Here is a 14,777-nt window from a genome sequence, read left to right as displayed (position 1 = left end):
CAAATCCACTCTGTTCTTAGGAGTGCCTGTGTTATAGCAATGACTCACCATGTCTTTGCCAAGTTCATGTACCAGACAGTGAACTTGTAAGCAAGCCTTTGCTTATGGCAGGGCCTGGCTTTTGCTGACTTTGGTTCAGGCCTCAGGCTTTACACCATGCCCTGTGCTCCAGGTTCTCTCTTTCTACTACAAAATCCCATGGGGCTATAGGCAGAAGCAGGGGCTCACCCACATGCAGTAACCTGCAGGTTCAGGCCCAGGTGGGGATGATCCCAATGGAGCTCCAGTCTGTGGTGTGGCCAAGCAAAGAGCTTTGCTCTAAACCAGGCAGGCATTTTCTAGCTGTGAAACATGTTTGGGAGGAGAGGCGAAGCCCAATCCAGGCAAGGGTGGGAGGGCTACTGCAGAGAACAGAGAATACCCCTGAAACTGGGGGAGGGACACAGCAAGGTGGTAGGAGAGTGAGAGTGATGGAGCAGGGTGACCAGATGTCCCGATTTTATAGGGACAGTTCTGATTTTTTAGTCTTTTTCTTATATAGGCTTCTATTACCCTCCACCCCAATTTTTCACATTTGCTGTCTGGTCACCCTATGATGGAGACACAGTGAGTTGGGGGGAAGAGGGTGGGTAGGTGGGGGTATATGTGTGTGAGTGTGAGAGAGAGGAGTGTGAAAAGGGCAGTGGAGAGGCAGCGACAGACAGAGGCAGGGACTGAGAGGCGCAAAGTATAGGAGGCAGGGGTAAAGGGAATGGGAGGGCAGATGAAGTGATGGGGGAAGGCAAGGGGCAGACACGATGGTGTGGATAGGGTGACCAGATAGCAAGTGTGAAAAATTGGGATAGGGTGGAGGGGTATAGGTGCCTATATAAGACAAAGCACCGAATAGCAGGACTGTCCCTATAAAACTGGGACATATGGCAACTGCAGGTGTGGGGGAGAAGGAAATAGGGGGTAGACTGGGCAGGAGCGAGCCAGCTAGTACGGGAGAATGAGGGGCAGGCCCGGTGGGAGAGCAGGCCAGACGGGGGGGGAGGGAATGGAGAGCAGGTCAGGTGGGGGGAGAACGGAGTGAAAACCAGGTGGGGAGAATGGGGTAGGAGCTCACGCCCGGGGGAAACGGGAGGCAGGGAAGGCACCGGAGGAAGGCGGGACGGCTCAGGCCTGGAAAGGGGGGAAGGACCGCGAGACAGGCGGGAGATGGGGGAGCTCAGACCAGCGGGAGGCAGGCGGCGGGGCGGCTCAGGCCAGGCCGGGCCGGGTGGAGGGGAGGAAAGGAGCGGAAGGGGGAGCCGGGGGCATTACCGTGCGGCTGGGTGAGGCGGGGGAAGCGGGAAGGAGGCGGGGAGAAGGAGGGGAGCCGGGGGCATTACCGTGCGGCTGGGTGAGGCGGGGAAGCGGGAAGGAGGGGGAGCCGGGGGCATTACCGTGAGGCGGGGGAGCAGGAAGGAGGCGGGGAGAAGGAGAGGGAGCCGGGGGCATTACCGTGCGGCTGGGTGAGGCGGGGGAGAAGGAGGCGGGAGGAGAGCCGGGGGCATTACCGTGCGGCTGGGTGAGGCGGGGAGCGGGAAGGAGGCGGGGAGAAGGAGGGGAGCCGGGGGCATTACCGTGTGGCTGGGTGAGGCGGGGGAGAAGGAGCGGGAGGGGGAGCCGGGGGCATTACCGTGCGGCTGGGTGAGGCGGGGGAGCGGGAAGGAGGCGGGGAGAAGGAGGGGAGCCGGGGGCATTACCGTGCGGCTGGGTGAGGCGGGGGAGAAGGAGCGGGAGGGGAGCCGGGGGTATTACCGTGCGGCTGGGTGAGGCGGGGGAGAAGGAGCGGGGGGGGAAGCCGGGGGGGGGTATTACCGTGCGGCTGGGTGAGGCCGGGCGCCAGCAGCGCGGCGCTCAGGGCGGTCATCGCCACGCAGAGAGTGGCCGAGGGGCCACATCTCCGGCCGGGCCCCGCCATCCCCGCGCCGCCGGGAGGGACTCCGCTCTCCCCGCCCCCGGGGGCTGCGGCTTCCGGCTCCCGTCCGGGGCGGGCTGTGCCTGGGAAGGGGGAGGGCGCTGGCAGCACGTGGCAGCGGAATCGGGCCCCGGGACGGGCGGGCCCAGCTCCCCCCCGGTACCGGAGAAGGCCGGAGCCGGGCTGGGGGCGGTGCATGCTGGGGCAGGGTCCGGGAGCCACGCTGAGGTAACTCCCGGCCCGGGGACCGGCGGCTCCTGCACCGAGAGCGGCACGGCCGGCGGGGCTCCGCGACCTCTGTGCGGTGCCCGCTCCGACCCGCAGCGGGAAGCGCCTGCACCGGAGTCACGCCGGAGTCACACCGGCTCGTGGGGGTGACACAAGCCGATCGGGCCGACACACCTCGGTTGGCAGTAACAGCCTCTCTCCAGGGGTCCCCTAATGTCCGGCCGTCACTGAATGCAGGGCCGGGGCCGGAGCAGCCGGCACAGACACCAGCTCACCTGTTGACAGGACGGGAGGAGCCGGAGCCTGTACCGGTAGGTGTATGGGCCTAATGGAGCCCAAAGAAACCCAGACCCAGTGGGGTGCCATGAGTTGTTCCCAAGTGCCTGGGGCAGAGAAAGGGGCCTGTTTGACCTGTGTAGTGGCCCTCAGTTTGGGGGAAGTGATTTGCCTTTTGCAGTATTGAGGTGACTTCTTAATAAACATTGTCAGCGGAGTTTCAGGTTTAGATTCCTGCACTGGGATAGTTAAATAGATTTGATTTGGCATTTTGAATGTTTGCAATCCGCCTTTCCTCCCTTGTCGTTCCCTGGATGCTTCATATTGTCACCCTCAGAATTGCAGAGGTAACAGCAGTCTCAGGCACTAATCTGTTCAGACAGGCCCCTGTCCGTCCAAGGCCCCCTTGACCTCAGTGGAATGGGACACAGCCTAGGTTCAGGGACTACAAGGAGCTTGCAGCAGGACCTAAACATGCTCTGCTCTGTGATTGGTAGGCACAGGAGAGTGCATTTCAGATACACTTTGATTCTAAAGTTCACTGAATTAATCATTTGAAGTCTCTTTATTTGTTAATAGTCAGATTCTGCTGTTGTCAGGAACATACTGGCCCTGGATGCTTGGGATTTTAATTTTACTGCCTGTCCCCCACTCAAGTGGTCTGTGTCCCTGTCTCTTTCAATTTCACAGACACAAGCCTGTCAGCAGTTCTCTGTGTGAAGTAACAGACTGGATGTGGTGGAATACCCTACAGTGCACCAGTACCAAGAGTGGTCTCAGCACTGAGGAATGCACCCCACCAGTATGACAGCATCAGTCCTTCCTTCTCCCTGGCTCTGCAGCTCTTCTTTCCTCTCCCTGGGTCCATGCAGAGCGCCTTCATTTCCTGGACAAAGCAGATTTGTGGAGTGGGCCCTATGTTTGTAAAAATCACAAAAAAGGACAGGGGGATGCGGAGGCAGGAGTAGAGCTTGAAGTGCCTTTTAATGCTTTTTTAAAATCAGCTTACTCTATTTCACACTGACGGTGTCTCTTTAAAGATCTTATGGAGTATTTTGGTGGCTAAAGGGGAGGATTTTGCAAAAAGTCCCCCAAACATTTGTCTCCAGTCTTTCCTTGTCGCAAAAGAGTGTTGTGTTTACTGGGTGTTTGTGTATTACAGAGAATGTAGAAGATAGCAACATGGACAAAAAACTCCATTATGTTAAAAAAGAGCTGCTCCGAAGGGAAATTCCTCCAGTCTTGTTGGTGCTGCTGCTTCTCGCTGTCCTGCTCCTGAATTTCCTTCTGTACATGCATCTCAACAATTTCTCCGTCACCACCGGGCAGCCTGACGTGGACTCCAGCCTCTGCCCATTTGGGTACTTCAGATTAGGACCATTGAAAAATTGCTCGCCGTGGCTGTCTTGTGAAGCCATAAATACAGAAGTCAGGAAACTGAAGTGTGTTGGTGAAGGGGCTGTGAAAAAGGTTAGTATCATGTTGGGTAGGTGGATCTCCAAGAGGAAAAGTTCACATGGTGTGTTGGCTGATTATCAGTGCTTATGCTGCTTCTGGGATAATTGTTTCCATAGTAGCTAATTATTACAGAAACACAGAGTTATGATGACTATAGATGGCATAAACAGAATATGGATGAGATGATCTCATAGAGTCAGACCTTGCCTCACTTACACTGAATGGTAACTTACTCTCTCTGCAAGAAGTGCCACTGAAATCAACAGCACTGCTTGCGGAGTATGATGCTTCTCAGGGCTGGTCTTCACTAGTGAAGACACGCTCAAACCTGAACGCTCTCCCATCAATTTCTGTACTCCACCTCAACAAGAGGCGGAAGCAATGTTGGCGGGAGAGCGTCTTCCATCGACATAGCGTAGTGTGGACCCTGCAGTAAGTAGATCTAAGTTACATCAGCTTGAGTTATGTTACTAACTAGGGCTGTCAAGCGATTAAAATAATTAATTGTGATTAATTGCGCTGTTAAACAGTAACAGAACTCCATTTATTTAAATAGTTTTGATGTTTTTACATTTTCAAATATATTGATTTCAATTAAAACACAGAATACAAAGTGCACAGTGCTCACTTTATTTTTTTTATTATTACAAATATTTGCACTGTAAAAAGCAAAAGAAATAGTATTTTTCAATTCACCTCATAGAATTACTGTAGTGCAATCTCTTTATCATGAAAGTTGAACTTACAAATGTAGAATTATGTACAAAAAAAAAACTGCATTCAAAAATAAAACAATGTAAAACTTTAGAGCCTACAAGTCCACTCAGTCCTACTTCAGCCAAACAAGTTTGGTTACAATTTGCAGGAGATAATGCTGCCCGCTTCTTGTTTACAATTCACCTGAAAGTGAGAACAGGCATTCACACAGCACTGTTGTAGCCAGTGTCGCAAGATATCTACATGCCAGATGCGCTAAAGATGTCCCTTCATGCTTCAACCATCATTCCTGAGGACATGTGTCCATGCTGATGATGGGTTCTGCTCGATAACGATCCAAAGTAGAGCGGACTGACTCATGTTCGTTTTCATCATCTGAGTCAGATGCCACCAGCAGAAGGTTGATTTTCTTTTTTGGTAGTTCAGGTAATTTCCACATTGGAGCATTGCTCTTTTAAGACTTCTGAAAGCATGCTCCATACCTCGTCCCTCTCAGATTTTGAAAGGCACTTCAGATTCTTAAACCTTGGGTCAAATGCTGTAGGTATTTTTAGAAGTCTCACATTGGTACCTTCTTTGCGTTTTGTCAGATCTGCAGTGAAAGTGTTCTTAAAATGAACAACATATGCTGGGTCATCATCCGAGACTGCTATAACATGAAATATATGGGAGAATGAGGGTAAAACAACAGGAGACATACAGTTCTCCCCCAAGGAGTTCAGTCACAAATTTAATTAACACATTTTTTTTTTTAATGAGCATCATCAGTATGGAAGCATGTCCTCTGGAATGGTGGCTGAAGCGTGAAGGGGCATACGAATGTTTAGCATATCTGGCATGTAAATATCTTGCAACGCCAGCTACAGAAGTGCCATGTGAATGCCTGTTCTCACTTTCAGGTGACATTGTAAATAAGAAGCAGGCAGCATTATCTCCTGTAAATGTAAACAAACTTACTTGTCCTAGTGATTGGCTGAACAAGAAGTAGGACTGAGTAGACTTGTACTCAGTTTTACATCCTTTTGGTTTTGAGTGCAGTTATGTAACAACAAAAAAATCTACGTTTGTAAGTTACACTTTCACTATAAAGAGATTGCACTACAGTACTTGTATGAGGTGAATTGAAAAACACTATTTTGTTTATAATTTTACAGTGGAAATATTTGTAATAAAAATAATAATATAAAGTGAGCACTATACACTTTGTATTCTGTGTGGTAATAGAAATCAATATATTTGAAAATTTAGAAAAACATCCAAAAAATATTTAATAAATTTCAATTGGTATTCTATTGTTTAACAGTGTGATTAATCACGATTAATTTTTTTGAGTTAATCGCGTGAGTTAACTGTGATTAATCGACAGCCCTATTACTAGCGGAACTCAAATTGCATAGCTTAAATCAACTGGCAGCAGTAGTGTAGGCAAGCTCTCAGATCGAGTAAGGGTGGCAGGAGAGAGAGTGGTCTGTATAAGTTCTCTCTTGTAGACAGTTTGATTTAGTGGCTGATTTGCATTTAATCCATGTCATTTGCTCATGAGGGGAGCACGAGAGATGAGTAAATACTATATGCAGGAATTATCATGTCAGTGCTGTGTAGCTAGCAGTAACTCCGCTGTAACATGTAGGTGTATACAAAGACTCACCTAATAACTTCAGTAGCAGTTGAAGTCTAGTTTGTAATTGTGTAACTTGTTCCCTTAACAGCATTGTGTCTCGTGAATGTATAGCTTGCAATGTTCCATTACCTGCAGGTCCATAATAGCTTCTGCTGATCAGTAGGAAAAGGTTCCAAATGTTTTGCTTGTCTCTTGCTTTGTTTTTAGGTCTTTCTTTCTGAATGGAAGGAAAACAAAGTATCCCTTTCCCAGCTTGCCAACTCAGAGCTGAAGAAAGATTTTCTTCATGGACTGAAGATGCTGAAGTCTCTCCAGAGCAAGTATGTTGTCAGACTGCTTGGCTATTGCGAGAAGCAGTTCACAATCCTTACCCAGTATCACCCATTAGGCTCCCTGAAGAGCCTGAATGAAATGCTGGACCTTCCCAGATATAAGGGCTCGAATACTTGGCATCGCAGATTCATGCTCGCAATAGACTATGTGAGCATCATCCATTATTTGCACAACAGTCCTTTGGGCACCTTAGTAATGTGTGATTCCAATGACTTGGACAAGGTGTTATCGCAATATCTGCTGACAAGTGACTTTCATGTTCTGGTGAATGACTTGGATGCCTTGCCTCTCGTGAACAAGAGTGCTGGCAGGCTGGTGAAGTGTGGCCATCGGGAGCTCCAAGGCGAGTTTGTAGCTCCTGAACAGCTTTGGCCCTATGGGGAGGAGGTGCCATTTAAAGATGACCTCATGCCTCCATATGATGAGAAGACGGACATATGGAAAATCCCTGATGTCTCCAATTTTTTCTTGGGCCACGTTGAAGGGAGTGATATTGTTAGGTTCCATTTGTTTGACATCCATGCAGCATGTAAGAAGAAGAACCCAGCTGAAAGGCCTTCTGCCCAGATGGTCATGGACACATACAGGAAAATTTTAACGTTGCTGCTCAGAGAGGCTGCCATGCCTGGTACCAGGGAAATGTTATAAACGACTGTGAGAAGACATACATGTACTCTGGTTGATGTCCTTTTATTTATTTAGCACCCACAGGGTGCTAGGTCCTTTACAAACTGGTAGCAGGACAAGGTCTCTACCCAAAGAACAAAGGAGACAAAATTGACACTTGTGATGGTTTGGAAAAAGGTAAATCTTTTTCATGAAAAAAATTGAAATGTTTTGACAAAAAAAACCCAATTTTGAGGGGTTTTAGGGTTTTTTTGTATCTCCCCTTTTCCCTTTTTGCCACTGGAAGAGATGGGGCAGGAAAGGAAGATAAAGCGGGGGTGGTATTTTTGGTTTTGAAAAATGTGGGGTTTTTTTTGTTTGTTTTGGTTTTTTTTTAATCAAAACATTTGAAAAATTCCTTTTAAAAAATTCCACAAAAAATCTGGCTTTTTTTTAAAGGCCAGTTTTTGTCAAAAAATGGTTTGAACGAAAAAGTTCATCCAGCTCTGATTTACACCTGAAGGACTGGAGAAAGGAGAGCAACAAATAAGCAAAGTGATCCAGATGAGAGAGAGACATATTTCTTATTAGCTCTGTGCCAGTTCCATACCACTAAAAAAAAAAAAAAAAAAAAATAATTGGAGAGAGACTAATCTCCTAGAACTGGAATGGACCTTGAAAGGTCACTGAGTCCAGCCCCCTGCTTTCACTAGCAGGACCAATTTTTGCCCCAGATCCCTGAATGGCCCCCTCAAGGATTGAACTCACAACGCTAGGTTTAGCAGGCCAGTGCTTAAACCACTGAGCTATCCTTCCCCTACCTTGTCTAAACAGTGCCCTCCTCCTCTCCTTTGCACCTTCCTCTCGCCAGTCATTGGGGGCTGTTCTAATGGCCAGCCAGCACCTTGTGGTACTGAACAGTTCTCCCTAGGGGGAGGCACAGTGAGCTGGTGTCTCCAGCTGTTTATTGGGGCAGGAGTCTGTCATGGCTGGTCAGATATCTGCCGCCCAAGCAGCTCCCATCTCCTGGAGATGTGATATGTCAGTCTCTCTAGGCCTAGCTGGAGGTAGTAGCAAGAGCCTGTCTTCAAGGCCCCCCTTGTTCAGAGCAGCTACTTGCTGGCTCTGCCTCCTTCTGCCTGCGGGGGCGTGGGTGATTTCTGCCTCCAGCTGGACTGGGGACAGAGGAAGCCCATCCTGTCAGCTCTACTGTCACTTTTCTGTCTGTGGGCCCAATTGCTGTTGTTCCAGCTCCCACAAGCATGCTAGGCACTTCAGACATACAAACATTACAGGTGTCTGCCCAAAAGAGATCGCAATCCAAGAAGTGAACATACGGACAAAGGAGCGGGAAACACACTGCCTTGATTTCCCAACGCTTGCCCACTTACCCATTATATTCTCATAAAAGCCCTTTGGAGCAAGAGCCTTGTTTTCCCATGACTGTGTGAAGTGACTAGCACACTGCATACACAATAATCATTTTTCTCACGTATCAGAGGGGTAGCCGTGTTAGTCTGGTTCTGTAGAAGCAGCAAAGAATCCTGTGGCACCTTATAGACTAACAGAAGTTTTGCAGCATGAGCTTTCGTGGGTGAATACCCACTTCTTCGGATGCAAGCAGTGGAAATTTCCAGGGACAGGTGTGTATATATAAGCAAGCCAATTATATATATATAAGCTTGCCAATTACAGAACCAGTTTCTCCTCCCTTGGCTTTCACACCTCAGCTGCTGGAACAGGGCCCCATCCTCCCTGATTGATCTAACCTCGTTATCTCTAGCTTGCTTCTTGCTTGCTTATATATACACACCTGTCCCTGGAAATTTCCACTGCTTGCATCCGAAGAAGTGGGTATTCACCCACGAAAGCTCATGCTGCAAAACTTCTGTTAGTCTATAAGGTGCCACAGGATTCTTTGCTGCTTCTACATTTTTCTCACATAACTTTATTCCACAGAGATTTTGCTAGTTTGTCTTCTGCAAATTAGAAGCTCCCTCCCTTCCCCCTGCATCCCAGAAAAATCCCACCACCTTCAGAGTAGAAATGAAGTACTATCTCTTTACATTCACCTTTCCATGACAGTGTCCTAATGACCCAACGGGAAGATGGTGTTAACAATGGAAAACGATCTCTTCCTTAGACACTCAAGTAGTATAATTAAAGGAAGGGCTGGAGAATACAAATCCTTCTGTATTTTGCATACAGAATTCTCTGAGGGTCTTCTTTGGCTTCACAGAGCTTTGGATCAGGTTTTTATTGCCTAGATTCCATGGTTATGGGCTTGATATAAATAACTGGACAGAGCATTATCAGGGAACAGAAATGCCTTAGTACAGCAGCAGAGTTTGTTTTCAGCAATTTGGTTATGCCCACACTGCCTCAATGGGCATGTTGAACATATGTAGAGTATTAATGATGTCACATGGACTTTACAGTTTTCTGTGGATTATACTTTCAGATACCTAGGAGCAGTGTGGAGTAACTGCCGTGTTGAGTTGAGATGCAACCTGTGTCAGAGGAGACACACACTGTACTCCCCCTTGGAGAGTTTACTTTTGTTCCTTCTTGTTTTGCTCGTCTCCTTTAATCTAAAACAAGCCTGAAAATGTATGGCTGATTTTTGGTATGGAATAACATACCCCACACACTGTGTGGGAGAATCTCTGAATCAGACTGGCAGCAAATCGTTTGCTCACCAGCTGAAAATACAGCTTCCAAATATGTAAATTTTAAAAAGTGGGAGCAGAGATCTTGTATTGGTGACATTGGTGGCCATTCTCCTGGTTAATTATTTGTGATCACGTGTGGACAGATTAGCATGACTGTTTAGTAAGACACAGTCTGCTTCAAGCCTAGCCAGCTAAGATGCAAGAGAAATTCTCTTCTGTGGAGGCCTACTAGTATTATGTTGCTATGTTGACTCCAGATGTAAAAATCTTGCTTAGAAATGGGAAAGTTTTTCTGCAAATGGCTATGTTATAGTTGCTCTCATCTTGTGCTAGTGTCTCTTTTAAGGAAATCTGCCTTGTTATTTTCAAGTTTGGCCTGTTACATTATATGGATTTTGTCATGTGCCCCTACTCCCCCAACGTACTCATCAGCACCCTCACAAGCCTCCTCGTTGCTCTGCCGTGTAGGAGGCGGGGGCCAAGATCATAAGCCAAGATTTTCAAAAGGGACTTGGGATTTTTGGATGTCTCACTCTTTTCGGCAGTCTCGACTTAAAACACCTTAAGGGAGCCTGATTTAAAAGAAGCGAAACGGCAGTGGTATCATCCCATTGATTCCTATGGGACTGCTCACAGAGTAAGGGGGTACCTTTACTCACACTGAGTATCAGGATCTGCTGCTCCTGTATTAACAATACTGATCTGAATTAAATAGCTTTCATTTTAGTCAGGTATGAAGGAAAGCTGGATATGTTGAATAAAAGACGGACACAGAGTTTAAACAGCTAGCCAATAAGTTTATTGTATAGTTAAATGGGCTTGCAAGAAATATCAATATATGATGGCTATAAAATAAACATGTTATATATCTGCTGTAAAAAGAGCCATCACTGACAAAAAAACCTGCCAGGTTTGTTATACTGAGCTCTCAATAAGGACCAGAGTCTGTCCTCCTCATTCATGTTGCACAGTATCTTACTCTGCAAGCAGCCATATTGATTTCACAGAGTGAGGGGGGACAGATTCTGGCCCTAAAATACCATTTTGCCTTGGAGACTTCATGAGGCCATCAAAGTCTCTCTATTTTTGGTTACAACTTAAATATGAGATATTTGTACACACTGACTCCAGGACCCAGAGCCATCCTCTCCACTGCCTTCCACTGCGCCTTAAAGTTTTCTGCTAGTGTTTTTCATTTGAAATTGAGCACCAGCAATGAATTAAACCTGGTTTGAATGTGGTATTGTGGGTTTAAAAAAAAAATCCTGAATGTTGCCTGCTATTCTGTGTGGAAACACTAGGTGGTAGCATGAAATACCATGTAACTTCAATTGTGTGCAGTTGCACAGTGACTGAATAACTGGCACCTTAGACCCTGGAGACACCTAGCCCTGCATCCAGTAGTTTGTGCATAAACTGCCTCTTAATTCCTTGGCAGGGCTTATAATGATTGGGTTACTGGAATCCTTAATTACAGTGAATGAGTAAATCACATGGGGCAGGTTTCAATGTATACATTACTTCATTGGGAAAACCTGTACGATGAGTGTAAATGAAGCGGTTCCCCCTGGGAGCCATGCACTCAGTACAGAATAGTCTGTTGTCTTTGCTGTGTCACAGTAACCCCTTTACTGTGTACCTGTGGGACAATGCACAGCCCATGGCATGGTGCAGTCCAACAGCCAGCAAGGACATATGTGGGTACCTGGTGAACGTACAGCTGGATGGAGAAGGTAGGAAAAGTTGTACATGTGCAGGATTTTGCTTTTTGTAAGGAAGAGACCTTGTTCTGTGCTGTTAACACTTCAGCAGCAGGCTTTGCTTTTCATCCCTTCATGTGCAAATCTTTTAATAAGGTTAGAGGCTACCAGCAGCAGCCGCTAGAGGCTAGAGCAGGGGTGGGCAAACTTTTTGGCCTGAGGGCCACATTGGGGTTCCGAAACTGTAATGAGGGCAGGGTAGGGAAGGCTGTGCCTTCCCAAACAGCCTGGCCCCCACCCTCTTGAACTTCCCACCCTTGACTGCTCCCCTCAGAACCCTGAACCCATTCAACCCCCCTGCTCCTTGTCCCCTGACTGCCCCCTCCTGGGACCCCATCCCCTATCCAACCCCCCCGTGCCCTGACTGCCCTGACCCCTATCTACCCTCCCCACCCTGGGACTCCCACGCCTATCCAACCGCCCCCCCCCCGAACCTCCGCCCCATCCAACTGCCCCCTGGGACTCCCTGCCCCTTATCCAACCCCCCTGCTCCCCACCCCTTACCATGCTGCTCAGAGTAGCAGGACTGGCAGCCGTGCTGCCCAGCAGGAGCTCACAGCTCCAGTGCCCAGAGCACTGGCGGCACGGTGAGCTGAGGCTGCAGGGGAGGGGGGCTGACTAACCTCGGTCGGGAGCTCAAGGGCCAGGCAGGACGGTCCCATGGTCCAGATGTGGTCCGTGGGCCATAGTTTGCCCACCTCTGGCCTAGGGTGTGCCTTCCCCAATATGCCAGATATGGAGAATGTCCCTTTGGTGGAGGGCACTTGGGCAGACAAGAAAGTCCCAGTCTTCTCCTGGGCCAAGTAGCCGATGCACTCTGCCACCTTTGATCATTTGACCCAGGTCTGTGTTGAATAGTCCCTCCACTCCCACCAAGGTGCGAGCTGCTATAAAAAATACCCAGGACATAGATGAGAGTTACCTAAACAACCCCAGCTTGTGCCCCAGAACTGCAGGCCATCTTGGATGAGACCTTCTCTGCCAGGACCATCTGTTGTGTTTGGGGTACAATTTATACCACAGTGCATGTGAGGAGAATGACTGGCAGGGCAGAGGGAAGGACTCTGAATGAACTACTGCCCCTTTCTGTCTCCACAGAAGCACCCAAGGAACAGGCTCCAACAAGCTTATGCAGTCTGTCTGATTGGCAAAGTATGTGGAGCCAGGTTCTGGCTGTCTGCAGGTTCATCTGTGCCCAAGGTCTGATATGGGGTAGTTCCGTTGACTGAAGAGGACTTTGGAGCAGACTGTAGACGGACAATCTCAATAGCAACCAGCACATTTTTATTTTTTATAGAAGCTTGAACATCTTTTTCCATGTCCCATCAACTTTCACACAGAGTTGAATAAAAACTGAGAAAGCAAGATAGGATATGGCCCCATTTAATTCACTGGAGGCATTTTGTTAGCTGAAGTAATTTTAGAGTCCACGTTCCTCTGCATTTAATGACACAATAACTATTCATCAGGATCAAAAGTTCACAGTATGAGAGGGGCACACACTGAGTAGCTTGTGTAGGCTGAGCTTATTGCACATCAAATTAGGAAGGTAAGACTCCTGATATTAAAATATGAGTGTGCTTTTATTTGTAGAACAAAAAAAGTTAATTACTTTTTTTTATATAGCACTTTATCCAAAGCACTTTACAGTAGTTAGCTAACGGTACAAACAACATTTGGAAAGATCATTAAGTGGTCCATTGAGACCCTCAGCAATTTTCAAGCGATCCATGAAAAAAAAAGTTTGAGAACCCCTGGACTAGGTTATCATAGAAGATTAGGGTTGGAAGAGACTTCAGGAGGTCATCTAGTCTAACACCCTGCTCAAAGCAAGACCAATCCCCAACTAAATCATCCCAACCAGGGCTTTGTCAAGCTGGGCCTTAAAAACTTCTAAGGATGGAGATTCTACCACCTCCCTAGGTAACCCATTCCAGCGCTTCACCACCCTCCTAGTGAAATAGTGTTTCCTAATATCCAACCTAGACCTCCCCCACTGCAACTTGAGACCATTACTCCTTGTTCTGTCATCTGCCACCACTGAGAAGAAGCCAAGCTCCATCCTCTTTGGAACCCCCCTTCAAGTAGTTGAAGGCTGCTATCAAATCCCCCCTCACTCTTCTGCAGACTAAACAAGCCCAGTTCCCTCAGCCTCTCCTCGTAAGTCATGTGCTCCAGCCCTCTGATCATTTTTGTCCAATTTGTCCACATCCTTTCTGTAGTGGGGGCCCCAAAACTGGACACAGTGCTTTAGATGTGGCCTCACTAGTGCCAAATAGAGGGGGATGATCACTTCCCTCCATCTGCTGGCAATGCTCCTACTACTGTAGCCTAATATGCCGTTAGCCTTCTTGGGAACAAGGGCACAGTGTTGACTCATATCCAGCTTCTTGTCCATTGTAATCACAATGGTTCCTTCTTCTCTTGAATCTACGCTGAGGGAATTCCCTGGGCCAGCTAAGCTGGTTTTGTAGTCTCTTCACAGCAATCGAGCTGCTATAAAGAGGCTGCAGCAGGCCCCAGTTAGGGCTTACCCCTCCAAAACCCTGTGGGGGGAAACAACAGCTCCCATTTGGCAGGTTCCATGTTGTCTCACTGAAGGAGAGTTGTGCCACATGCTGCAGGTCTGGGAAGGTGACTTTCTGAGGTTAGGTCTACACCATAAAGAAAAACCCACAGGTCTAGGGTCCCAGAGCTCAGGCTCCAGCCTGAGCCCAGAAGTTTACACAGCAATAAAACAGCTCCTCAGCCCAAGCCCTGCAAGCTCAAGTTGGCAGGCCAGCTGTGGGTTTTTCTTTGCTGTGTAGACAAGAGTTAAGCAAACCACTGATTTTAGATGCCCTTTCCTGCCACCAAAAGCAACATATACTGCTACTAATCACAAGAGAGAGAGAGAGAGAGAGTGTGTGTGTGTGTGAGAGAGAGAAGCAGGAGATAGAATCCCACTTTTTTGGCTGCAGGAGGGGTGTAGAAACAGGCCCTTAAAGATAATCAGTGTTACATATAATTAATTCAAACAAAAAACAGTACATTGAGAAGCAGTGTAGATCAGTGGCTAGGATACAGGACTGGGAGTTGAGACCTGAGTAATATTTCCAGCTCCGCCACTGACCTGTCTAACATTCGGTCAGTCACTTCAACTCTCTGTGCTTGTTTCACCT

At 47.8% G+C, this 14,777-nt stretch overlaps 2 protein-coding genes across 6 annotated transcripts in view; one reads left to right on the top strand and one right to left on the bottom strand.

The window, feature by feature from the left end:
- Positions 1-2,155, bottom strand: part of HGSNAT (heparan-alpha-glucosaminide N-acetyltransferase) — a 30,212-nt gene extending 28,057 nt beyond the window's left edge. Inside the window, exon 1 of one of the 3 annotated variants that reach the window (XM_039541802.1) lies at positions 1,846-2,155. In XM_039541802.1, coding sequence (XP_039397736.1) covers positions 1,846-2,143 — 298 coding nt within the window. In that variant the 5' untranslated portion in view covers positions 2,144-2,155. Of the gene's footprint in view, positions 1-232; positions 537-1,845 lie in introns of those variants that run through there. The other 2 variants (XM_039541804.1, XM_039541803.1) reach the window with 2 other exon arrangements.
- A 38-nt stretch (positions 2,156-2,193) lies between these two features.
- Positions 2,194-13,157, top strand: POMK (protein O-mannose kinase). Of its 3 annotated transcripts, none has more exons than XM_039541806.1 (4): positions 2,194-2,484; positions 3,612-3,919; positions 6,453-7,382; positions 12,715-13,157. In XM_039541806.1, the coding sequence occupies exons 2-3, from the start codon at positions 3,632-3,634 to the stop codon at positions 7,224-7,226; spliced, it is 1,062 nt and encodes a 353-aa protein (XP_039397740.1). In that variant the 5' UTR covers positions 2,194-2,484; positions 3,612-3,631; the 3' UTR covers positions 7,227-7,382; positions 12,715-13,157. The 3 variants fall into 3 exon arrangements, with proteins under 3 accessions (XP_039397740.1, XP_039397741.1, XP_039397742.1); XM_039541807.1 differs by lacking the exon at positions 12,715-13,157 and adding an exon at positions 9,646-11,018; XM_039541808.1 differs by lacking the exon at positions 12,715-13,157 and adding an exon at positions 9,623-11,018.
- Positions 13,158-14,777: the final 1,620 nt, after the last annotated feature.

Source organism: Mauremys reevesii, linkage group 5 (genome assembly GCF_016161935.1).
Source record: "Mauremys reevesii isolate NIE-2019 linkage group 5, ASM1616193v1, whole genome shotgun sequence".
NCBI classification, from domain to species: domain Eukaryota; kingdom Metazoa; phylum Chordata; order Testudines; family Geoemydidae; genus Mauremys; species Mauremys reevesii.
Note: the sequence above shows the minus strand (reverse complement) of the source record. Positions and strands in the feature narration are given on the sequence as shown.